This window comes from Ictalurus punctatus, chromosome 6 (genome assembly GCF_001660625.3).
Source record: "Ictalurus punctatus breed USDA103 chromosome 6, Coco_2.0, whole genome shotgun sequence".
Classification (NCBI taxonomy): Eukaryota; Metazoa; Chordata; class Actinopteri; order Siluriformes; family Ictaluridae; genus Ictalurus; species Ictalurus punctatus.
Window position 1 is genome coordinate 32,696,481 of NC_030421.2, and position 26,592 is coordinate 32,723,072.

Consider the following 26,592-nt stretch of genomic DNA (forward strand, 5'->3'; position numbering starts at 1 on the left):
CTGTTGTTGGTAATGCTGTACACTATGCTGTAAATGCTCCTTTATAATATACAGTATGTGACAGTTAACATCTGGACAAGTAAATAAGTGTGGAAAAAGTCTCAGATTTTTTTTTCCCTTAATCATGGCTACTAGTTCACATTATTTTCTTTCATTTTCTAGGCAGTAACTTAAAATGAACTATCTTGAGTAATGAATGTTTTTGAATTGGTTTGACTCTTGTCAGATTTTTTGCTGATAGCATCACACATGCCATCTCAAGTGTGCACTTTTTTTATTTATTTATTTTTTAAAAAAATTTGAACTATAGTGGGCTGTAATTGTGCTGATGCAAATGCAACTCAGAATTAAATCACGTGGCAGTCACAAGTGAAGCGAGATAAACTAAAGCCAAAATGCTAACTCACCATATATCACGGAGAACAAAAACACTACCAACCCCCGTTCCGGTTTATTTTATTTTTTTTAATGATAAGAAGGGTTATATTAAAAATTTTAATAGTAATAGGTTATGTTTTCAATTCAGAATCAAATGCACAGAAAGCAGAGACATCCTGTTGTTAAAACAGTATTCCTGAGAACAGAGGATTAGCTGGTACTCTGAGAGTTGGCTTGAACTTTTTTTTTTTTTTTTTTTTTGGAGACTGAGTAAAGAGGTAGAAGTCATTCACTTCTTAAGCTTAGCAAGCCTCATCAGCAGCTGATCCCTTCTCTCTCTTCTGGCAGAGAGATTCTCCTGGTCACTTGGGATAAACTCACAGATCTCCTAAATAGATAAGAAAGGTAACGTCACAACAAAGACTGTATTCATACAATTCATCTATGAAAAGTGCATTATTTCTTCAATTTCTTTCACACACTTTATTGATTCTAGCTGCTGCCTCTCCATCAAACTCGGGAGTAGGCCCAAAACTCGACAGAACTCTTCTCATTCCCTCCCGATAGCGTCCAAGGTAGTCTTCAAGACCTGAGGATACAGAGAAGAGGACACATTATTACACCAGTCTGTTATAACTTTCTGCATGACAAACCAGGACAAACTGTTTTAGTAAATATTCTCTGTTGAATAGTCGTTTTCAAACTTAAATGCATTGAAAAGGTGTACGTTACCGGTTTATAATACTATCTAATCTGTTCATAGACCAAGTCACATCCAGAATGACTCAGCGGTTATACAAACTTAATTCTTGAGTGCCATGTATACTTTAGCCTTGTTGCCCGGGATCCTGAAGTGCTACTCAAATGGTTATCAGATGGGCTCGGATGCTTACAGAAGACTCTTACAGAGAGACAAGAATGCAAACATGAACTTCAGTTCCCTTATAAGTAGCACACATCTTGAATGCTATAGTAGGATTGAAACTGATTAACATATATTCCAGTATGCTATTATTGGAAGTATTCAGTCCTATATTTAAATTTTTTTTTTTTTTTTTAAATAGGCACGTCAAAATATCATTAACTCTTGATTTTATGGCTCCAAGGACTGACCAGCTGGAGCAAGAAAAGTATTTAGCCATCAAAAGAAGGCCTTGTTTTCACATGGCTTTACAGAGTAAGGCTATCCTGCATACTTCACACTGCCTTCCGGTATTCACCATGAACATGTGGCCACCACAACACACACACACACACACACACACACACACACACACACACACACACACACACACACACACACACACACACACACACCCTTACCCTTGTGGGCTTCTTCAAATCTAACCCTAACCCTAACCTCTGTAAGCAAAAGGAAACATATTGGGTCTTTTTGTTTTTTTTAAAGAACAAAAAAAATATCCAAATATCCCCTTGAAAGTGAAATGATCAGACATTCCTATTCTTGAGGAGGGTATTTGGACCCCACTAAGATGTAACATAACCCCCGCACCCCCCCCCCCCCCCCACCCCCCCCCACCCACACACACACACACAGTAATGCAAATAGTCATGTGTTGTATTATGGAAGTCCTCAAGTCTGACCGGAGAGCCTACGAGAATGCAAACAGTCTCCTTGCTATGATCTGGCCATTAAAATTTGATATAAGAAACAGATGTTGTTCATAACCACATTAAAGTGCATGAATACTTGCCATTTGGTGCATTGAGATGCATCGTTTCAATTGGACCGATGAAAGCGTAGCGCATGCCCAGTCCCTCTGACATCACCAGATCGATATCCTTTACTGAGATCACATTATCCTGAAAACACAGAAACTCCACAACTCGGTAAAATGTTAACCTTTATTTAACAATGGCGTCATTTAAGAATGACTCACTGGTTTCGTGATTATCTGGGTACATTCTGTATTTTTAGCTTATTTGGGTCTTTGTTCGGTACTTCCTGGCCTTTTCTCTGTATAGCAAATGTATGCTGATCCCACAGAGCAAGCAGAAAACACTGACAGTCTTTCCTTTTTATCCCAGTAGAAGAGCACTACAACAGACCCTGATGTATTGGATTTCTCTCATCATCTAATTCTGTGCCATGGGAACAATGGGACGGTATCGAGGGAAGAGTGGTAGTGCCAAGCTTTGGGTCCACTCTGCACTCAGATTACCTCAGGCTACAGATACCTGCTGCATGACCGGCTTGAAATCAAAGCTTGGACGCAGACCTGGTAAAAGTGGGAGAGACTGGGAGGGGGACAGGGTGGTCTTTGTTCATTTCCTGTGGGCAACAACGGACCTGTTATATCATGGTCGCCGGGCGACAAACTGGCTGTGGGAGTCGAGAAAAGAGGCCTTTCCTTTGCAGTAATCACCGGAGGCAACCAGGAGCTTTCTCAGCTGCTCCACTTTCCAGTACTGGCTCGCTCTCAACAGTCCTTCTTGAACTCTCCATGCGATCCCGTATGGTTCCGAATCCCTTGAATTAACTGGAAATCCACACGAACGGCTCTTAAAACGTGATTTGTTCATGTAGGGCATAATAATAGAGGTTGTTTTATGAACCTTCACCATTCATTTCTTTACTGAACAAATTGTCTGAAGAATTATTGACTGAATTATTTACAGTTATTATTGGTACCAACATTTATTTATTTATTTATTTATTTTGCATAAGCCCAATCAAACGTTGATAAATCAATATTCTGTCAGCAGATCAATTCTGAGCAGCAGAATATAATTTTACAGTTCTACACTAAACATTTGTTTTTAGGCTATATGCTACTTTCATCAGTTTGTTTTTTCCTCGACGTAAAGGCTTGTACATTTGCCGCAACGATTCTTCTCGTCTCTCACAGAACACGTATAACTTTAGAAAACTTGATCGGGTGGTATTTTACTTTGTAGGGACGCGTTTCTTTCACAGTAACTTTGCAGGACAACCACTGCACATCAGTGGTGATATTATGGAAGTGCTGGAAATGATCCTTAGCTGTCAGGCTAAGAGTTGTTGACCGTTGTAGAGGATTCCGTAGTGCAGTGATCTTTAAAAGAAACACGGTCCGAATGAAATGATAGAGGCCCAGTAGTTACGGTAGGAAATTGCTCTGTAACTTTGACAAACGGTTTTATCTTTTGTCTGGATCATATCGTATTTCAGTAGAATACTAGTGGATACTGCAGTGATTATTTGATATGGCAGGGTATGGGAAACACATTTAAACTGACTGAAACGTCCAGCGAGATGCCCAGGTCCTGTAGTGTAGGGCCGGAGTCTAACGGATATTGCTGGTATCGTTGTTCTAGCACATATATTAAACCTGGTATAAACTGCTCATTTAATAGAAGTGTTTTCGAGCAGGAAAAACTATGCCCACAAAATTGAAAATGGGCAGCAGGGGATTATATACTGTTTCTATCAATGACCTTGATTGTTTGTAAAATACTGTACATCTTTTACACACATTTTCCCAGAGTTGCATATCTGAACTTTGGTACACCTCAACGGTGTACTACACAGAAAACAATGTGAAAGAAATAAAGCAACAAAAGATTTTACCCAACTGAGTTAGAACGCTTTGTACATGGTTTTCAAAGGCTCGCAGAACAGTATGTAAGCACAAAAACTAACACTATGAACTACAAACTTTCCACACACACGGACATCAGATTTGGCCTCGGAGGCCGACGATGCTCTTACAGACAATTTGTCACATTCCTCTTCTGGGGAATTTGCACAAAGGTTTCTTGCACACCATCAGGTTAAACCAGATTCCTTAAGCTTCACAAATTTGACAGATATTTAGGGTGGAGGTTTTTTCCTGATGTAAAAAAATGCAACCAAGGTAAATCATGCGAGATCCTTTTGTGATATAGAAACCCATGTGATTTGTTGAAAAACTCATTTTTTTTAAACCTAGCATATGACTGTGCTCAAAACGATCCCATTAGCACATCATGTTCAAACTCGAGCTCAAACGTAAATCATCGGTGTCGTCAATGATACGTTTCTACTTAACCCCAAATAAAGAGCAGCTGATTACGCAGGAATCTCCTGGTTTCATCTGACTTCTGAAGCCATGGTCCATAAAGAGCTTACTAAGCATGTACGAGATCTCAGTGTCAAACAGTATCGATTGGGACAGATTTTAGAATAAACAAGTTTAAGGCGTGCTGCATGACGAAGTACACACATGGGACAGTCACTAAAGAAGCCCTTGAGACCAAATATGCTAACTAACCCGAGGGTACACCTGATTGACTCCTGGACTAGGGAGGAACGTAACACCTGTCAAGCTTGTCAATCTGTTATACTCGCCGGTTAATTATAACTGGGTTTTTACCTCAAGGACTTCTCTAGTGTCTGTCCCACGTGTGCAATTTGTCACGCAACACATCTTAAACTTGTTTATTCTAAGACCTGGACGCAAACCCGATGTGCTGAACTATGATTCCAGGATATAGTCATATAAAAACCTCTTGAGGACTGAAGAGATGCTTTATTCTTTAATAAAATAGCACGATTACTTAGCTGTAGAACTGTAAATCAGGATGACACGGAACAACGAGAACTGTGACAAGAGTTAGTTCACAAATAAGCCGAGATCACACTTTATCGTTCCTATAACCAGAGAACGCTGGGACCACTAACACGGTAAACTTTGCACAGTCCAAATGTGAACCTCTAAATGGAACTACTGGCAATCAAACACAAGCTCGTATTCCTTACAGTGATGACAAATTATCACAGGTCATCACTGAGGACGTGAGTTGAAGCACTGCTTCCTGAGCAGCACAATTACAGCATGAAGAACAAACCAAACCTTGTTTCAAAAATACAGACTTAAAAACAACACTTAAAATAACATAGGTGAGATATATGTGATGAACAGAAAGGGAAAGTATGCCCTCCTTTAATTCCATGTTTTTATTTATCAGGACCTAAATCATTGTGTGGTCCTCACCGACTTCTAAAAAGAAATAGCCTCAAGGTGACAACAATAACAACAACAAAAAAAACATCCAGAAACCAGGTGGGAAAAATAAGTGCATGCTATAATTACAGTAACAGGTAGAACCATCCATCCATCTTCTATACCGCTGATCCTTTTCAGGCTCACGGGGAACCTGGAGCCTATCCCAGGACGCATGGGGCACAAGGCGTTATTGGCAGGGTGCCAATCCATTGCAGGGCACAATCACACACACACCCATTCATACACTACAGACACTCATGCATGTGTTTGGACTGGGGGAGGAAACCGGAGGAAACCCCCGCAGCACGGGGAGAACATGCACACTCCGCACACACAGGGCCACGGTGGGAATCGAACCCCCGACCCTGGAGGTGTGAGGCGAACGTGCTAATAGTTCTCTCAATTATTTCTTTGAGGCAAATAAATATAAATGACCAAATCCTCAAAGATTCAAGCTTCAAGTGTTTGTTTTTTAACCTCAAATAGGGACTCTCTCATTTCATGGTCAGCCAGAACTATAGAGCATCCAGAAAAATATATATTTTGCTAGTAGTGCTAGTGTTTTTACAATTTACTCTATTTGGCATAACAAATATCACAATGAATAGTGGGAGGCCTTGGAGGGTTTACAACCAGATAAACAGACTATAAACACTTTTAGAGCTTCACTCACTTAATTAGTAGTGTCTGCTAGTACTTCAGTTCCATTTTTACTTTGCATTTCACGTTGTATTTCCTTGTAAAGCTGTAGAAATGTCTGGATTACGCAATTCTAAGTGCTAAGTGAGAGTACCAGAGGTGTTGTGGACTTGCCTTTTTGTTTCGCGTCGTGAACAGACCCCATGGGGCTCCATCTCTTAGAAAGGATTTCTACTATCCAGGGTGCTTCTGATACACATTAACCCTGGACAAAATGCCCAATGGGAGCAAAGAAAAGTCAAGTGCTTGGCAAATTTCACAAGTGAAAGATAATTAAAAGGTTGGTATCTCTCATCTCCTAATGTTACCCGATACACTTGTGTGCTTTGTATAAAATACAGTAGGGTCTGTTACGAGCTCTTTACTACTATTTTCGTAGTCTTTCTTCTTCTTCCTTTGTGATAGAACAGCACACCAATGGATACAAGTCCAGACTGCAGCCTTTACCTTTTTACTCGGAATAGTCAGGATCCCATGTGATGACAGCTGAACTCCACCTGAGCTGCATGGGGGCAAGTCAGTAGCCTTGTACATTCACAGATGTACACATCATTTAACTGTTATTGTCAATATGGTGTGCAGAACATATAAAAACCCATCCAGGAAATAACCTAGAAAAATACTTCCTTACTCACACAGCTATACAAACATCAGCCAATCACGTGGCAGCAGAGCAATGCATAAAATCATACAGCTACAAATCACAAGCTTCAGTTAAATTTCACACCAAATGAGAATGGGGGGAAATGGGATCACTGAAATGCTGACCGTGGCACGGTTGACGGTTTGGAATATTTCAGAAACTGCTGAGCTCCTGGGACTTTCATGCAAAAACATCTCTAAAGAGCACTCTGCTGCTGCTGCAACATAATTGGCTGTTTGGAAAATTGCATGAATGAGCAGGAATGATACAGATGTTGCTTAAATTTATGTGTTTGTATGTGATTTACTATTGAATATCTGTGTGATGTAATGTTCATAGCAGTTCTGATTGGACTTACTTTAACCAGTCTCCAGCACTCCGCTATAATGGCATACTGGACTCGATTTAGTGCAAAGCCATCGATCTCCCTCCTGAGGCGAACAGGGGCCTGCCCCACTTCCTTCATCAATTCAAAAGCCATCTCCATAGCCGTCGGCAAGGTCGCAGGGTGAGGAACCAGTTCTACGAGACGAACATAGTAAGGTGGGTTCACCTGTAAAATGAAAGGAACATACCAATTATTGCAACACAGTCCTTCCCTCGGGGAAAACAATGCGCTGTGCTTGGCGTTGTTAAAGATAAGATGCTGCTGGACTGTCCCCTCTTATATGTTTCTAGCTAATCCCTGATGCTCAGCATTAAACATGTAACTGTAAACCATTCACTTTTTGGTACACAGACACTTCAGTAACCCTGAACACTGTACTAGATGGAAATACGAGTCCATGGCAGTCCATCCGAGGGCATCTCACACACACACGTTCACTCATTCACACAGTCCTTCGTATCTTGGAGCGATTTATCATAGCCGATGTACCTGCTGGCATGTTTCTGGGAAGTGGTGGGAAGCCAGAGTACCTTTAGGAAACCAATACTGATACAGGGAGAACATTCAAAACTCTGGACAGGAAGTAACTGGGCTTTGGGATTAGAACCCAGACCCTGGAGCTGTGAGGTGATAAACCCTACCCTCTATCATAGACTCCTCTGAGGATTCCTATACAAAATACAGTGTTACAGTGCAAACCTCACTGACCGGGTGGGATATGAGACAGCGTTTTGGGTTCTGGACTAGAGAGAAGATGTTGCTCGGCATCAGACACGAGGTGGAGCTGCTGAGGACCGTGTCCTCACCCACGTGATTTTCCACAGCCTGGAAAACAGCCTGCTTGGCCTGTAGTTCCTCAAAAACACACTCCTAACAAGAAAAACCATGCTCAGATTGAAGAAAGTGAACATTTCGACAGTGAAATAAATTATAACTATGACAACTATTGTATGACAAACACATTTGTGCTTTTAGCCAGTAAGTTGTATTTTGTAGCATTGAAATTTTTTAAATAAGAGTCTTCAATAACATTAGATTTTTTTTTTTTGAGGACTATATAACAAAACCATACACGCTGATAAGATTTAGTTGCCAAGAGATTAGAATCACATTCACTGGATTGCCATTAGCTCGAAGGCTGAAAAGCCTAAACTTTTCCTTGTGTGGTTAATATAATTATCAAACAACACAAAACGGTGATTAGACACATCATTTCCTGTTAGGACCTGAACTTATCTGCTGCTGCATTCAGAACATGCTTTCGACTACACACACTTGAATGAGAATGAAAGTCTCTCTCAGAACTATGATGAAATATAAGTCATCAGGAAGGATTAGTCTTACAACCATGTCTTTCCGTGTTGGCAATAAACAAAAGCAAAATAATGACTAGCAACATTCTCATTCCATCTCTACTGTATGTCAGCATCGCCTTCTTTGCGACATAAAACCTTTTTTTCCATCGCTACGGTTTTCTCCGTCTGCTTTATTTCACAACAAACTGTACTTGTATTGACTGAAAAGCTCAAAAGAGTACTGCGCTCATTCAAAACTATTTATTCAGAGAAACTGTTTAAGGTTATAGTACTCATGCAGAAGTAAATGTCAAATATCAATGCATAACAAAGATGGTGGCTGAATATGAGGTTAGAAATCACACATTTAAAAGTATCCACTGGTATAAACATTTTTAATCCAGTTTTATGCATAATTTTTCAATTATTCCTGCCTCAGGATTGGCACACCAGAACAATTAAGATGTAGACAGAATACTTGATGGATGTGTTTAGTGGATCATGTCAATACTTTACCTGCACAAAAAATGCTCCCTCTAGTGCCTGTGAAAGGTCATCATGACTGCTCAGCTGACTCAACTGCTCTGAAGCACTGAGATTTCCTCTAAGCATTTGAGCTTCCTGAAGCTCCTCTACTTGCTTCCTGCTCAAGTATGAACACAACAAGTTTCTCTTTTCAATATTATGTACACGATATGCTACGGCCTTCACAGTCACCACATCTCAAAACCATTTGAACACCTGTGGGGGATGTTGGGCTGATGTGTGACAGTGCTCTCCACCACCACCATCGAAAAACAAATGGAGGGAATATTTTTGGGAGGAATGGAGTTCATTAGTTGAGTAGAGTTCCAGAGACTCGTAGAATTTATGGTAAGGCACACTGATGTGGTTCTGATGGCTTGTGGTGGCCCAACACCTTACTAACACACTTTGATATATCTTTCATTTAATGTATCCATCCCTCTCTCTCTCTCTTTTTCTCTTTCTGCGTGTGTGTGTATAATGCCTGTGTTAAGATACAGCAATACAGTACTACATGTAGAGCAATACTCGACCAAGACCATTATGACAACATAATGTTTGGCGTATGAACGGCAGTACTAAATTTAAAGAAAAAGAAAAAGATCTTTAAACAAAATAATAACAAATTACACCGATCATCCTTTTCAAAAGTTTACACCCCCCTGGCTCTTAATGTATCGTGGTACCTTCTTGAGCATCAGTGAATGTTTGCACCTTTTGTAATAGTCGTGTATGAGTCCCTCGGTCGTCCTCAGTGTGAAAAGATGGATCTCAACATCATATAGTCGCTGTTAGAAAGGGCTCAAATATGCAGAAGATGCTGGAAAAGCAAAAAATTTGCAGGACCTGGAGGATTTTTCTGAAGAACAGTGGGCAGTTTAACTGCTCAGGACAAACAAGGGACTCATGAACAACTATCACATAACAAACACATCAGTGGATCATCCAGGTAACGACGCACGGTATTAAGAATCAAGTGTATGTAAACTTTTGAACAAGGTATTTTTTTATTTTTTTTTAAATAAATTCAGCTATTATGTTGTCTTGTGGACTATATGTAAACATATTTTACGTGAAATAGCTTATTCAGGACAGTGCTAAATAAAAAAACAATGGGATTTTTATGATCCCTCTTATTGTGTTAACAGTATAAAGATTTAGCAGATTCTGCAAGGGGTATGCAAACTTTTGGGCACAACTGTATATGACAAAATGTCCTGCTACACTCTATACTGAAAAATAGGTATAAATTCACTATATACACAGCTACTCATGATGTATCACCGCTGTATCATGTGTTACGTGACAGGGTAGGTTTAAGACTTAAAGTCATTTCAGAAGACGTTATCTTGCACCAAATCACAGGGATGAAGTAACTATACAAATAAAGTATCTAGTAGTGAGGCTGGTAAATTATACATCCACTAAAGTTAAATATTAACTTTTGTTAATATTTAATAGCGGTTTGTTTTCAGTGTTTCGCCTGGAAATTATTCATGTTCTGCCACTTCACAGGATAACAATTAACTTAAAGTAATGCCTAGCATTTTCTACTAATGTGTCACAGACCTGATTTCTGCAATGGCCCTCGATGCTTGTCCCGGCTGATTGTCATAGATTTTAACCCTGTAACCTCCGCTTAAGAACACCATGGCCCAGGAGCGGCCAATTAGCCCACTGAAAGATAAAAACCATCCAGGTTTATGTTATATAAAGACATGATTAACATTGGGAGATCTCTGTAAGATCCATGGACAATGAGCGAGGCTACATGGGAACTCACTGATATCAATCTTACAATATTTAAATTGCCCCAAGCCATTGTGCCAACTGTTAATTTGTCAAGATCTGTCAAACAATTAATAGGTATTAAAGATCAACATCAAGTAGTGAGTGAATGACTGAGTGAATGAATGAATGAATGAATGAATGAATGAGAGCTGGAGTAGGAAAAGTAACACCATACTCTTCCTTCACAACATATTATTAGATAATATTAGGACAACAGCCTTAACATTTACCCAACACGTGATTAATCGCATAACGTTATAAATAAACAGGCAAATATCCATATGCATATGCATATCCATATCCATATCAAAGGTCGAGCAGAAACTCAAACCGTGCAGCTGCAGGAAGTGAGCTCCACAGGGTTGCAGCGTTTCCGGTATTAGATATATTTAACAGTTATTTAACTAGCTGACTTAAAACTAAAAGTCATTAACATGCTCACCTTCCAACAACTGTAATTATTTTCCCTTTATACGAAGACATCGTGCACGGTTACTAACACCAACTAAAAAAAATCGGTCCAGTCTCGTGAATCACGTTCACCTACGGAAGCCTACGCGTACCAAATTAGCTGCAAATAGCATAGGTTTTCTTTTATGTTTTACGCGCTCTTACTGGGTTTTATTTTTATGTTTTAAGATGTTCTGTCTTTTTTTTCCAGAGAAGAGTGAAAAAGTAAAGATAAATGCGTCGCTAGCGAGACCTCCTTCTGCGCACGCGCACAAGTATTCTCTGTATCCTAGCAACGGCACAGCTTTACTTTGCATAACCGTGTTAGCTTGCTTGCTTGCTTGTTTGTTTGTTTGTTAGCTAGCTAATAGACCGCATTATCATAATGAAAGCTGTAAGTAAAGCAATTTTTTTTTATTAATTACCTTACATTTAGTTTACGTACCAGCTAACTCTATTGCTAGACCGCACTAGCGTAGGGTCAGTTTATCCAGTATGTTATTCGCTAGCAAACTAAGCTAGCCATTCCGTTAAGCTAAGACTGCATGATTAGCTCGAGACGACTAGCGATTCTCTAGTTAACTTAGCGAGTTAAAGTTACTTTAGGGAAATAGACTTTACTCTAAACAGCGACATTATGGCAGCTTTGCTTATTACATGTGGTAATACTGTCAAGTTACGTTACCCTCACTATGTTTATTATTACATATGTAATCGCCACACTTCTTAACGTCATGCATGCCTGTCTCTCTTGTGTTTCTTCAGACTTCATTTGATTTTGCGCTCTAAAAAAAAAAAAAAAAAAAAAAGGTTTATGATGGACAATGTTCATCTTGTGGCCGAGGATGAAGATGATCTGTATTCAGGTTACAATGACTACAATCCCACATTCGACTCAGAGGTATGTGTAAGGATGACACATGTCCTTTCGGCAGAGATCATCCTGAAAATACACCTGATAACTATTGTATATGTTATTTCATAGGGTTCATGTTGCAAATTCTTTCTTCTACAGGAGCTGGACAATGATGTTGGCTTTCAGCAAGCTGTGAGGACGAGTCATGGCAGACGACCACCTGTAAGATCCGCTGAGTTAATCAACCACCTGTATACTACAGTTACAGATATCTGAGAGTTTCAGAGATGCGATTAGAAAAAGGCTTTGCCGTTGGTATTCCTAGCCGGACTTCACTTCTTATGCATGTAATCTTTTCTGAGGGGCAATTAGCAAGCGTGCTCTTGCCATAAATGTTATACTGCGTAGTATCAAGTCTTCTACTACTATACTATACTACATATACAGTATACTACTGTAATATACACTCACAAGGCACTTTATTACGAACACCTGTACACCTACTCATGGTTCAGAACCCTGGTTCGAGCTGAAAGAATGATTACAGTAACTCAGATAACCACTCTGTACAATTGTGGTGAACAGAAAAGCATCTCAGAATGCAGAACCCTGAGGTGGATGGTCAACAACAGTAGGAGACCACATCAGGTTCCACTTTTGTCAGCCAAGAACTGAAAGCTGAGGCTGCAGTGGGTACGGGCTCACTAAAACTAATGTTGTCTGGTCTGATGAATTTTGAAGCACACAGATGGTAGGGTTATAATTTGGTGTCAACAGCATGAATTTATGGACCCTGCCTTGTGTGAACAGTCCAGGCTGGTGGAGGTGGTGTAATGCTGTGAGGAATGTTTTCTTGGCACACGTTGGTCTGTTAATACCAATCAATTATCGCTTGAATGCCACAGCGTATTTGAGTATTGTTTCTGACCATGTGCATCCCTTCATGGGCACAATTTATCCATCTTCTAATGGCTACTTCCAGCATGATAATGCAGCATGTCATAACGCAAAAGTCATCTCAAACTGGCTTCATGAACATGACAATGAGTTCAGTGTTCTTCAGTGGCCTTCCCAGTCACCGGATCTGAATCCAACAGAACAGCTTTGGGATGTGGTAGAACAGGAGATTCACAGCATGACCGTGCTCCTGAAAAATCTGCAGGAATTGCGTGATGCACTCTTGTCAGCATGGACCAGATTCCATGAATCCATGTTTCCAACATCTTGTGGATTCCATGTCATGAAGAATCGAGGCTGTTTTGAGAGTAAAGTGAGGTCCTAGGTATTAGTACAGTGTTCCTAATAAAGTGCTCAGTGAGTGTATTTGATCACTCCTTTATCATCTTGTGTGATGCATTTGATGTGAGATCGTTAATTATGTTCTGTTACCACTTTCATTCTAAAGATATGGCGGTAAGCTTGATACACATTGGAATATGATGTTGAAGCACCTTATACATTTTGGGAATTATTCTTGGTAATGTTGGGCACATGTATGATAGATATTTATTGCAGCATGTTTTTCTTAGATGACTGCAAAATTTCCTGGCACCGCTGTTGGAGGAAGACCCATAGGAACGTCCTTTGGCGTAAGTAACACAAGGAAACCTATATGAACAGATTCATTTTAAACAATATAAGATGTCCAGTGATAGGATCTATGATATATATCGAGAAAGAGAGTAGATGTTCTTAGCATGTTTGCTGTTTCAAAAAGTCTATAAAAAATATTTAAACAATATTATATGAGCAAGAGTGCTGTTGTACTGAATATCAGCATGGCTGTGATTTGGCCATGTGCACGAGGCCGCAGGTAATACTGATATTCAGTACAACATCATGATTGTGAGTGTGATATTGCTTTTATACAACAGTTATATGAACAAGAAATTTATATTGAGGAACTGACATTTCAGACAAAACATGGCCAATATTTTGTTTATTTTCGCTCCATCAACGAAAATAGTTCCTCAAGAAGCCACATCTGGATAGAGTGTCGCATTTGTCCCAATTGTTAGTTTTGTTAATGGTCTTCATTTGTTGTTCGTTAGCTACGGACGACTATGGGTTCTTCAATGGGAAGGCCTATGACCGGGGCAGTGCAGGTGAGAAGATCAAGTGCTATGGGTTCTTTTATGCTTTAAAAATATCTTTGCAGAAGTAGAAGGGCATTCATTTACCTATAGTTTCGTATTTTTTTTCTTAAGGATGTGGCTGCTCGTCCCATGACTGCAGTGCGAGCAGCAGGATACTCGTCCTCTCTGGCTAGAGGTAAGTGTTCAAATGACAAATTTTTAGTGTTCAAACTGATATAATACCTAGTTTTTGTCTACACTGACAATCTCTCAACCATCAGACATACACTACCGGTCAAAAGTTTAGACACACTCATTCTTTATTTCCCACATTTTAGAATAATAATAATAAAGTTATCAGAACTCTGGAGTAACACAAATGGTACTATGGGAATTATGTTGTGATAAAACATCCAAAATAAATCTAAATAATTTAGTATTTTAGCATCATCAAAGTCGACGCCCTTTTCACCTAGAATTTACAGAAATGTTTTCTTGGCGTTTTCTTGACCGATCTCTTGAGGAATTTCCCCGAGATGCTTTTTAAACAGTATTAAAGGAGTTCCCACTGACGCCGGACTCTTATCCGCTGTTTTTCGGAATATTTCGCTCCGAGTCGTCCGTTTATAAATAAAATGTTAGTTTTCTAATGAAAAAAATGAATATGTTGACACGATTATATTTTTGTCCATGACACCGATTTCAAACATTTACTCACACACCTTCAGATCAAAAGGTTTTTAAGATCATGAGAAACATGTCAGTCGAGTGTCCACAAACTTTTGACCGGTGGTGTATATTTTTACTTGACCATTTTTTTTTGTTTGTATCAGTTCTGTTGGAGAATGCAAGCGTATCCTTTGTTTAAAAAATTTTTTTAGGCTCTACTTTTGATCCACTTGGACAGTCAAGAGGTCCGGCTCCTCCGTTAGAAGCAAAAAACGAAGACACGTGTGTTCTGTTTTGTTTTTATTATTATTATTGTTATTATTATTATTGTTGTTGTTGTGCCTAATTCATGAGAACCTGGCACTCCATATGCAATTTATATTATATTTATGCAGCCCATAGTCTCTCAAGTTTCTGAACAATATTTATGTGCACTCCAGGCCAGAAGAGAAGATTAAGATATTGGAAAAGAAAGTGAATGATCTGATTGAGGAGAGCTGTATAGCCCATGCAAGCGGCAATCTACAGCTGGTGAGTAAAATGTTGCCTTAAATAAGCTTAGTGAGCTGTTTATATGTAAATATGTTCATGGACCTTTTTAAAAATACTTTTAAAATACTGTGACAATGTGTGTTGCTCATTCAGGCTCTAGAAAAGGCCAAAGAAGCTGGTAGGAAAGAAAGAGTGTTGTTGAGACAAAGAGAGCAGACTGGCACTGCGGATCATATCAATTTGGATTTAACCTATTCAGTGAGTTTATTTCTAATTAATCAAAGCCACAATTAAATGATATGAAATTCCATATAATGAATGTTGGTGGTTTTTTTGTGCTTCTTCTGTTCAGGCGCTGTTTAATTTGGCAAATCAGTACGCTAACAATGACATGAACACAGAAGCCTTGAACACGTACCAGGTCATTGTGAAGAACAAGATGTTTAACAATGCAGGTGACGTTATGACTAGTGTTTCGACATGGCACTCATTGAGCAGTATAGATCGTGCCATTACTAGAGTGAGCTGGGACAACCTAAGAAATAAAGTACTAAACCATATGCCAGGAGAACCTGAATACTAGCATCAGAGATGTTATACTGTTTTGCTAATAATAATATGTCAGTAAAACGGTTCATTTGGTATAGTTAATAGTTTATAGAAGTGACCAATCATTCTGAATACCTATTGCTATGTAATGTGTATAGTCAAGATGGTGATCATTTAAAATACTGCAGGATAAATAAATATCATGCGTATCTCTAATTACAATATTTGTCCTTTTGTTCTTCTTCCGATTATAGGGCGACTGAAAGTAAACATGGCTAATATCTACTTTAAACAGAAGAACTACCCCATGGCAATTAAATTTTATCGTATGGCTTTGGACCAAATCTCTAATGTGCACACAGAGATGAGGCAAGTTTCACAGAAAATCAGTCAGTACGCATGCCATGTCATGTAAATAAATAGTGAATGAAAGGAAATTCTCTTATATCATGTACTCTCTTATATTGTGAACCGTATTAAGACACCTCGGATACGGGGAATACTGGGTTTAAGTTTCTGTTTGTGTGTCTCTGTGCTATCAAATACCTATGATGAATGTATTCATTTAATTACCTCTTTGAATAAGCTGATCAACTGCCATCTTTCTTATAGCTGACACATGTATTTTTTATATCTTGAAAATGTAAAAAAAAAATTTTTAATGGAGTGTGGCATCTGTTTGATGACTGTTTTGTCGTGGTTTTCAATAGGATCAAGATCATGCAGAACATCGGTGTTTCATTCATACGCATGGGCCAGTACTCGGATTCCATAACCTCCTTTGAGCACATTATGAGTGAGAGTCCCAACATAAAGACAGGCTTCAATCTAATTCTATGCTACTATGCCATTGGAGACCGTAAAATGATGAAAAAATCTTTCCAGAAACTAATCTGTGTGCCCCTGGGCATTGATGAGGAAGAGAAGTACATCCCTTCAAATGTGAGAATGTAAAAGAGAACGTAGTGCTAATTTTGCAACGCTAGAATCATTTGAGGCTAATAGATGTGATTTCGATTTCATGCTAGGATGACCCCCATGCAAATTTACTGATCGAAGCCATCAAAAACGATCAGCTTCATCAAATGGAGCGAGAGAGGTAGAAGATACATTTCACTGTTTAATCATTTCATATACAGTGGGGTCCAAAAGTCTGAGGTCACACTGACAGTATGGGGTTTTACGTTTTATTTAAAACTGGAAAGTAGAATTTTGAAAATTCCAAAACAAAAAAAGAAAACGCACAACATCGTGACGATTCGATATTAAAGACGTCGCACAATTTCTAGGTCGCTATTTAAATTTAAGCCAATTTGTGATATCGAGCACGTTAAGTCCTTTGTACAAAAGGTCAGATTTTCCGTAAGTCTTATCCCTTCCAGCAACACTCGGATGCATTCGATCTAAAATGCATCATCGGGTTTCGCACAAACGCGTGGAGTCCGTGTCCGCTCGAGTACACACTGTAACTAAAGCAAAAAACCGGGACGGACTAAATACCGAGAAACGCTTGTAATTATATGTAAGATGATATTTTTCGCTCAAGTTATTGCTGATAATATAACTTGTAATGAAACCTTTGTGTTATATTGCAAAAGAAGCGTTTTCCCCCGCGTGATGTCAGACGTTTGGAACCCACAGTATGTTCCGTAAGATGAAACTGCACAGTGTTGTTGAATGTTTTGAGGAAGTAATGCGTTATTGTGTTCTATTGTAGAAAAGCTTTGGCTGAGAAGTACATCATGACGTCAGCAAAGCTTATCGCTCCAGCTATTGAGCCCACTTTCGCAGCTGGTTTTGACTGGTGAGTTTTCTTCACTCAATACAATACAGGGCTGTGGAGAATAAGCTAAGATAACTAATAATGAATCTAATAATAATAATAACACACTAAGAATTTATATGTAAGCTAAAGGCAATTAGGCAATTATTACAAAGGGAGTAAAAAAAAAAAGGTATATTGCCTGAATTTTGAATGTAGTACTGTTGTTTTAGGTGCGTAGATATGGTTAAAGGTTCACAGTATGTGGAGCTGGCCAATGATCTAGAGATTAACAAAGCGATCACGTACCTGAGACAGAGGAACTTTAACCAGGTGAGGGAGGTCCTAATGCACTTCTGCTCTTGACTTAGTTTGTGTGTAGTGCATGGATGAATATGAATGTTACATATTAGCCCACATACAGTACCAGTCAAAGGTTTGTGGACACTCAGCTGAAACGTTTCTGATGATGTTAAAAACCTTTTGATCTGAAGGTGTGTGATTAAACGTTTGAAATCGGCGTCGTAGAGAAAAATATAACCGTGCCGACGTGTTCGTTTCTTTCATTAGAAAACTAACATCCGATTTACAAAAAAAGATTTGTCTAAACGGACGACTCGGAGCGAAATATTCCGAAAAGCAGCCGATAAGAGTCCAGCGTAGGTTTTCATTAGAAATCTAATGAAATGATGAGATGCTGTTTAAAAAGCATCCCGGGGAGAAAACGCCAAGAATACATTTCTGGAAATTCAAAGTGAAAAGCATGTCTACTTTGAAGATGCTAAAATACGAAATTATTTTGATTTATTTTGGATTTTTTTTTATCGCAACATAATTCCCATAGTTCCGTTTGTGTCACTCCAGAGTTTTAATGACTAAAATGTGGGGGAAAAAATCAAGAATGAGTGCGTCGAAACTTTTGACTGGTAGTGTATCTTCTTTTTCTTTTTTTCCTCACACCGTTATGTGTCTCTTCAGTTTCACACATTTATATTCCCCAATTTTCTTTTTCTGCTTTTACATTTGCTTGCCTGTTGAGGCTGAGGTATGTGTGTCCTGTCATTTGTGCCAAATAAAATAAGTGGAAACCCAAATCAGGGCTTGTTCCAAGAGCAGCTTTTGATTCTAATTCTCTTTCACACTACACCTTAGTTATCAATATCTTTCTCGAAGATACGTAAATATGCTAGAATGGTGTATTACAGTGCTATTCGGGTTGAATTGTTTTTTGTTTTCTAAATACGCGAAATATCTGACGCACCGGATCTACTGTGCAGGCAGTGGACACGCTGAAAGCTTTTGAGAAGAAAGACAGCCGGGTGAAGAGTGCTGCCGCTACCAACCTTTCCTTTCTCTACTTCTTGGTATGTAGATATGCGTGTTCTCTACAGTACAAGGCAGACTTGGTAATTATACCGAAAGGCATTCTGACATTGCACTACTTGAAAGCAGGAATGTGCCCCCCCCCCCCCCCCCCACCCCAATTACATTTTAATATACATAACATTATACCCAAGTACACTGAATATAAAAAAAATATTTTCTTGCTTGTTGTGCAGATGACTTGGACATTTATTTGATAGAGTAGAGTAGAATACATTTAGAAAGTGTCTGAACTTTCAGTATTTTCCTCTTTTTGTTTGGTTACAGCCTTGCTCTAAAATGGATTGAATTCATTTGATTTTATCAATCTGCAAAAATCCTGCATAATAAATACACAAACAGGTTTTTATAGTTTAGTTTAAGATTTAAAAACATAAACAAAAGCAACGGAACTATCGCTTATACATAAGCATTCAGACCTTTTGGATTAAACCAGTACTTTGTTGAAGCAGAGGTAGAATTGGCCGAATGATGCGTAGTTTTTGCTACCTGGTGTATTTTTTTTTGCTCTGACATGCACTGTCAACTGTGGGGCTTTAAATAGACATAAGAGGTGTGCCTTTCCTAATCATGTTTTTTTTTTTTGTTGTGTTTTTTTTTTTTTTAAACTGCTTTTAGTACAGGTAATCAAGGTAATTGAGGATGTTCAATGCTTAAGGAGCTCAATTTTGAGTGGCATAGCGAAGGGTCTGAGTATTTATGTAAATGTGATATTGTTCATCTTTTTGTGCAGATTGATGCAAAAAATAATGTACTTGATTGTAGGGTAACAGAATGAAACGTGTGAAAGTGTTCGTTGCAGTATATTACGTTCGTTTATTGTATTAAATACTGCTGTTTTTTATTTCTAACAGGAGAAGGATTTTGACCAAGCTGATCGCTATGCTGAACTGGCCATGAATGCTGACCGCTACAATCCTGCTGCCCTCATTAATAAAGGCAACACGGTGTTTGTGAAGGAAGACTATGAGAAAGCAGCTGAGTTTTATAAAGAAGCACTGCGGAACGACTCATCCTGCACAGAGGCTCTTTATAATTTAGGTCTTTTATTAAAGTTACTATAAACCGTCCTGCATCAGCACTCTTACTAATTATCTTTCGTTTATACCCCCTTTATTTGAATAACTTTTGATGTTCATACATTTTGGGATGGTTTTTCAATGTACTGGGGAAATAACATTTTTCCACGGGCGCGTGTTTTGTCGTACCTCCAGCTGTATTTGTATAGCTCTGTGTTGACCCGTGCTTGATCTGCTCCTGTAGGGTTGACCTATAAGAAACTGGGGCGGTTGGAAGAAGCCCTCGACTGCTTCCTGAAGCTCCACGCCATCCTTAGGAACAGCACTCTAGTTATGTATCAGCTGGCCAATCTGTATCCTTTTTTTTTTTTTTAAACAATTATATAAACGATATATTTCAGAAGTATTAACTAAGCGTGACGCAGTCATTAAAATATGTGCTTGAATTTATGACCGTTTCAGCTTTCGTTAATCTAGTTAGTGGTCTTTAAGCAGTTTTTAGATATGAGATGTTGGAGGATCCTCACCAGGCTATCGAGTGGCTCATGCAGCTGATCAGTGTCACCCCAACGGACCCTCACGTACTGGCCAAACTGGGAGAGTTATATGACAGCGAAGGTGACAAGTCACAAGCCTTCCAGTACTATTACGAGGCAAGGCCTGATTTCCTCTGTACCGCTTCAAATCACTGTAGCTTAATAAACAATGAACATGTGTGACAAATTCTATTTCTATTTTGTGAACTGTAGACGTATAGCAAAAATTTCTTAAAGCCATGCTTTTTCTCAGTCTTTCAGATACTTCCCGTCCAACATTCACGTCATCGAATGGTTGGGAGCATATTATATAGACACACAGTTTTGTGAAAAGGCAATTCAGTATTTTGAAAGAGCAGTCCTCATCCAGTAAGTTATTATCTCTGTTTGTTGGATATAATAATGCATCACTGAATATACAGAATACTGTACTGATTTTGGATTAAATGCCCAACCTTTATCGCATAATTAACAAAAACATAAATTTAATCCAAAACTTGGATTTTTGCACAAAATAACAAGATTGTAATATATTTTTAAAAATATTCAAATCTATTCTTTTAATAATAGATCTTTTACAACACACAAATATTTTACATAACCTCCAAACTATCATTTATCAAATCCAAAAATGATTTATAAATGTATACAGTATGAGTTTATTATAAATACTAATGGAAATCTCTTTTTTTTGTTTGTTTTTCATGTGAATTCCAGACCAAATCATGTTGTGTGGCAGTTGATGGTGGCTAGCTGTTACAGGAGAAGTGGTATGACAATCGTGAAAAGATTGCGTTAGCTTAATTAAATTGACCAATAATCTCGATATCGTTACTCGAGTCATAAATTGTGCTTCTGGTTGTCTCGTTAAGGGAATTATCAGCGAGCTCTCGAGACCTATAAGGACATTCACCGCAAATTCCCAGAAAACGCAGAATGTAACTTACACAAGCATTTTCTCTCTTTCATTTACTTCTCAACGTTGCACTCCTTCAGGTAATAAGTTTCACGTGAGCTTTTTGTGTTGGTTAGGTCTACGATTCCTTGTGAGGCTGTGCACAGATATGGGGTTAAAGGAGGTACAAGATTATGCCACTAAACTCAAAAAAGTGGAAAAGATGAAGGAGATCAGAGAACAGGTAGAGTGTCTGTGCTTTTTTTATTTATTTTTTGTACCAGTGTCAGAGGGTCATGCTTCAGTACTGACTTGACCGAGAGAAATAAAGTCTAGAGAAAATGTACTTTGAATGAGAAACAGCTGTTTCCAAATCAACAGGGGATGTTGGATCAGTAAGCGTGTTCAGAGAAAGGAATTATGTTCGGTGTCAGCAACTCCTTTTCCTGTCGAACATACTGTTCCTCTCTTCTGCTATGTCCCTGCGATGTCTCGTGCACATTGTACTGTTCATTCATGTCTTTCGCGTTTGTTAGTGCTTTATTGTCAGGCTGGTATACTTATCCTCCTCACTGTACATTTGGTATCTCTGTATTAGTCATGCTTCACTTATTTTCCTTTTTTCCCCACTGCTGTAAACCCGTGTTTTGCCTTCCTTTCAGAGGGTGAAGTCGGGGAGGGAGAACAGTGCTCGAGGCCGGAGAGAAAGCAGCGCCAGCAGTGGTAAGTGAACTATCCTGTTCCATCCACGTCGTCGTTCATTCGGTCCGTTCCACAGTGTGCAACGTTCAACTTTTTACTTTCTCGGACTTATTTTAATCTGCTGTCCAATGCAGTGAATCAGAACGAGAGTACTCCAAAGACCACGCACACTCCCCCTCACAAAGTCAGTGGTACGACTATTACTCCATCATTGTTATAGCTTCTGGAGGGCTGTCTCTGGCTTCTTGTTTTAGTGTTACATTTGTGGCATAGTTTTGAAACATTAAACAAAAGCACAGATAAATAAATCTTCACCCTTAAAATACACACACTGTAGTTTTCCAGGTTATAGAGCAGCAACTGTAGTCCCCATATAATGTGAAATTAGCTGAATTTAATAGTAGTGTTGAATTAGTGTTCAACAGTAGTGTTGAAACAAAATTAAATATTTATAATCGTTCCCTAATTCCCCGGGTGTTTGTTTCCTATCCGTCAGCTGAGAGAGACATGTGGGGTAGTTTCAAGTTAGCACCTAAGCCCTGTAGACTGTCACTGCACATTTTAAAATCGTTGTATAGTTATTTCCCGTTTTTTTTCTCCAATCTCTCCTGTTTAATTCTGTAATTATTGGCTCTTCATGTGACATCAGATATGGAGATCAAGCCAGGTGAGCATTACGTTCTCTTCACAGGATTTTAAGCGATGTGGTATATGTGATTTAACTCAAACTGCTAGATTTCTGAATTTTGCCCTCTCTGATAGAAAAAGGTGTTATTGCAGAATACCATTTCATAATGTTTCATAATGCTCTCACTCTCTCTCTCTTCCGATTGGCTGTGCATTATTTGAACATAATAAGCAGTTGATTGTACAGTTAATAGTTAACGGTATAGTTAAAACGGTATTGGAATAACAAAGATCTTTTCCTGTCCTCTCCGTCTTTCCACGCACATTTTCTGTATTATGGCTCTGAGGTCAGCCACAATCCTGCACTGAAGTGGGACAGAGTTATGTGCTATGCCAAAAAAGTTCTCACTTACTTTTCTAGGAACAATGCATGGTACAGTGCAAAGAGTAAACCAACAGCTCTTAACCTCTGCCATCAGAATTCTCCTGTGAACTAAACAACAGCCGGCAGGACTCTCAGACGTGGCCGGGTCTGCCTGGTTGTGGTCTTACGGAAACCGCTGTAATAAACTGAATCGCAATATGAGATCCAGACATGATATGCAACGTTAGCTAGAATGACAAATATTGCAAAATTGTGTATCGTTTTGCTAAACAGCCCCTCATTATCTGCCCTTCAGCAAATATGCACACAGATTTAACTAGAGCTACAAAACAGTTGCTTAATCCAGTGGTTTTCAAAGTGGGGGCCGCCAGGGGGGCCTCAACAATTTGGTGTGAAAAATCAGTTCTCACTCTCAGACAACCACACACACACACACACACACACACACACACACGCACAAAATCAACTCCTAATGTAATGTAAAGATGTAAGTTGTAATTATTAATAAAGAAAAAACGGGGTATATATTCAGAAGTCTGTATTTTTAATGTGTTTTAAAGACATCTTGTAAAAGGGGGGGGGGGGGGGGCTCGGTCAAATGTTTATGCCATTTGGGGGGCCTCGCCCTGGAAATGTTTGGGAACCCCTGGCTTAATCAGTTGCTTTAAAACTGCTGAAATTGATAATAAGCATCATTCTTGTTCTTATAAAAACAGAAATATCCCTCAGTATGAACGACTGAATTCCAGTTTGGAGTTAAGTTTTGTACGGGTGGTGATACGAATAATTTTTTTTCCACTTACTCAAAATAGAAAGATAATCACTTTCCCCTTTTTTCTATTTTGTTTTATTATTCTGAGGACTATTTCAGTTTTCACTGTTATCTGGCTTTCAGTCTTGGGTCTGTCTCAGAGTGATCTATTTGTGCCTTTTTTTTTTTTTTTGCAGCCAGGGTATGAATACAGTGGAATGGCAAACTTTGCCATGGTTCCTAGTGAAGTGTATTGCTTTAGAAATAGTCCTGTGTCACAGCACTTTTGTTTCCGTTGTGTAGATGAGCTCCGACCTGGGACAAAGACTAACAATAATAGTTGTTATCCTGACCTTTTCAAGAGGTTCTTGAATTTTTTTTATTATTATTTTTGTAAATGAATCTTCCAACATGTCTGTGGGTGTGTCTGTTAGACAGTGGACAGAGCAGCCATGGTACAAGTGCCAAAGGGGAGAGGCTAGGTGTCAAGCTGAGGTCACTTCCAGAGCCCCACGAACCTTATGAAGCAAGCACCCCAGGAGACATAGGTGAGCAGTAACATCTTTTGAAAGTCTGAACTTGAAAAGATTCTTAATTGGATTCCCCCCCAAATGTCTCATCATGGAACATTCTGTAAAATATGGGTGGGATGTACATTATACATATTAGTGACCTTAATAGCCAACAGAGTGCACACTACTCCAGTGGTGCATACTTACTGGAAGTGGCCCCCATAGACTTGCATTGATTTGTGCCGATTTTCAAAAAGTTTTTAAAGACTGCTTTCTTCAGTATACACTCACTGAGCACTTTATTAGGAACACTATACTAATACTGGGTTGGACCTCCCTTTGCTCTCAAAACTCAATTCTTCATGACATGGATTCCACAAGATGTCGGAAACATTCCTTTGGGATTCTAGACCATGTTGACATAATTGCATCTAAATTATTGCAGATTTTTCAGGAGCACTGTCATGCTGTGAATCTCCTGTTCTACCACATCCCAAAGCTGTTCTGTTGGATTCAGATCCGGTGACTGGGAAGGCCACTGAAGCGCACTGAACTCACTGTCATGTTCATGAAGCCAGTTTGAGACGACTTTTGCGTTATGACATGCTGCATTATCATGCTGGAAGTATCCATTAGAAGATGGATAAATTGTGCCCATGAAGGGATGCACATGGTCAGAAACAATACTCAAATACGCTGTGGCATTCAAGTGATAATTGACTGGTATTAACAGCCCCAAAGTGTGCCAAGAAAACATTCCTCACAGCATTACACCACCTCCACCAGCCTGGACTGTTTAAACAAGGTAGGGTGGGTTCATGGATTCATGCTTTTGCTGACCCTACCATCTGTGTGCCTCCAGAAGAAATCAAGATTCTGCAGACCAGGCTGCGTTTTTCCAGTCTGCGCAATTTTGGTGAGCCCGTGCCCACTACAGCCTCAGCTTTCAGTTCTTCACTGACTGAAGTGGATCCCGACGTGGTCTTCTGCTGTTGTAGACCATCCGCCTCAAGGCTAGACATGTTCTGCGTTCTGGAGATGCTTTTCTGATCACCACAATTGTACAGAGTGGTTACCTGAGTTACTGTAGACTTTCTGTCAGCTCGAACCGGTCCAGCCATTCTCCATTGACCTCTCTCATCAACAAGATGTTTCCACCTGCAGACCTGCCGCTCACTGGATGTTTTTTTCTTTATTGCACTGCTTCCACATGATTGGCTGATTTAGATAATTGCACGATTTGAGTAGGCGTACAGGTTTTCCTAATAAAGTGTACATTACAATACAAACTGGGCATATCAGAAAGATACATCCCTCTGCTTATATTGTGATTATGAATGATCTGTGGGGTTACTCTACTCATTTAGTTATTCTTTACCGAAGCGGTCTGTAAATCCACTCTTACTCACTCTTACAAACGTACAAAAACGAAAGATCTCCTTGTTTGCGACAGGAGTCTGTATAATTATGTCAGCCCGGCATCTTCTTCTCCTGACCCGTCCATAACGCATTCCTCGTCACATCGTCACATTTTACAGATCACCGTTATCCTGTTAACACGTGTCCGCAAGCTTTTCATAGGATAGCTGCGATGTTGGGAACAGCTCAGTATCACGCCAAGGCAATCTTACTCTTTCTTTCTGAGAATGTCCAAATGAACACACTACCGCTATCGTTTTTTCCAGATGCTTCTTATGTTGACCCTTTGGGGCCCCAAACGGAAAGACCGAAGACCGCAGCAAAGAAACGTGCAGAGGAAGACGAGTTTGCAGACGAAGAGTTGGGGGACGACCTACTGCCAGAATGATGGGCTGTTTGTGTGCTGTGCTCTCATCACACGTATTTATTTAAGAGTTTCCCCGTAGTGCGTATGTAAGCATAACGTAAATACGTGAACGTACAACATTTGTATAAGTTCAGTTTCTTGAAGAGAATAGGCTTGTTCCAGGTTACTGAACACAGTGCTAGAAAGACTATCTATCTATCTATATACATATGCATATATATATATATATATATATATATATATATATTAATTAGTGTGTGTGTGTGTGTATCACATTTTCATAAAATCATATCTGATGTTATTTTTGTAACAAGTGGAGACAATAAATTTACCTCATTACTTTTAGAAGATTAACATTGTTGTGCTGTTGTTTTTGCTTATTTATTAAGATGTTAGTTTGGATTCATTTAAAAAAATATTTTTTTAAATTTTTTTT

At 39.1% G+C, this 26,592-nt stretch overlaps 2 protein-coding genes across 3 annotated transcripts; one reads left to right on the plus strand and one right to left on the minus strand.

Moving 5' to 3' along the window:
* Positions 1-439: 439 nt before the first annotated feature.
* cryl1 (crystallin, lambda 1) lies at positions 440-11,702 on the minus strand. Of its 2 annotated transcripts, none has more exons than XM_017469026.3 (8): positions 11,603-11,702; positions 10,486-10,593; positions 8,908-9,034; positions 7,805-7,966; positions 7,067-7,261; positions 2,094-2,202; positions 861-967; positions 440-766 (listed from the first exon to the last, which is right to left on the minus strand). In XM_017469026.3, the coding sequence occupies exons 2-8, from the start codon at positions 10,566-10,568 to the stop codon at positions 668-670; spliced, it is 882 nt and encodes a 293-aa protein (XP_017324515.1). In that variant the 5' UTR covers positions 10,569-10,593; positions 11,603-11,702; the 3' UTR covers positions 440-667.
* ift88 (intraflagellar transport 88 homolog) lies at positions 11,421-26,510 on the plus strand. Its single transcript, XM_017470552.3, has 26 exons — positions 11,421-11,551; positions 11,923-12,058; positions 12,173-12,235; positions 13,543-13,602; positions 14,065-14,118; positions 14,221-14,284; positions 14,970-15,039; positions 15,198-15,288; positions 15,403-15,507; positions 15,602-15,704; positions 16,053-16,167; positions 16,509-16,740; positions 16,827-16,897; positions 17,516-17,602; positions 17,794-17,893; positions 18,838-18,924; positions 19,798-19,984; positions 20,207-20,315; positions 20,465-20,615; positions 20,752-20,867; positions 21,216-21,268; positions 21,371-21,436; positions 21,531-21,637; positions 22,056-22,116; positions 24,293-24,406; positions 26,056-26,510. Exons 2-26 carry the CDS (start codon positions 11,972-11,974, stop codon positions 26,175-26,177), a joined length of 2,475 nt encoding a protein of 824 aa, XP_017326041.1. The 5' UTR covers positions 11,421-11,551; positions 11,923-11,971; the 3' UTR covers positions 26,178-26,510.
* The last annotated feature ends 82 nt before the right edge of the window (positions 26,511-26,592 follow it).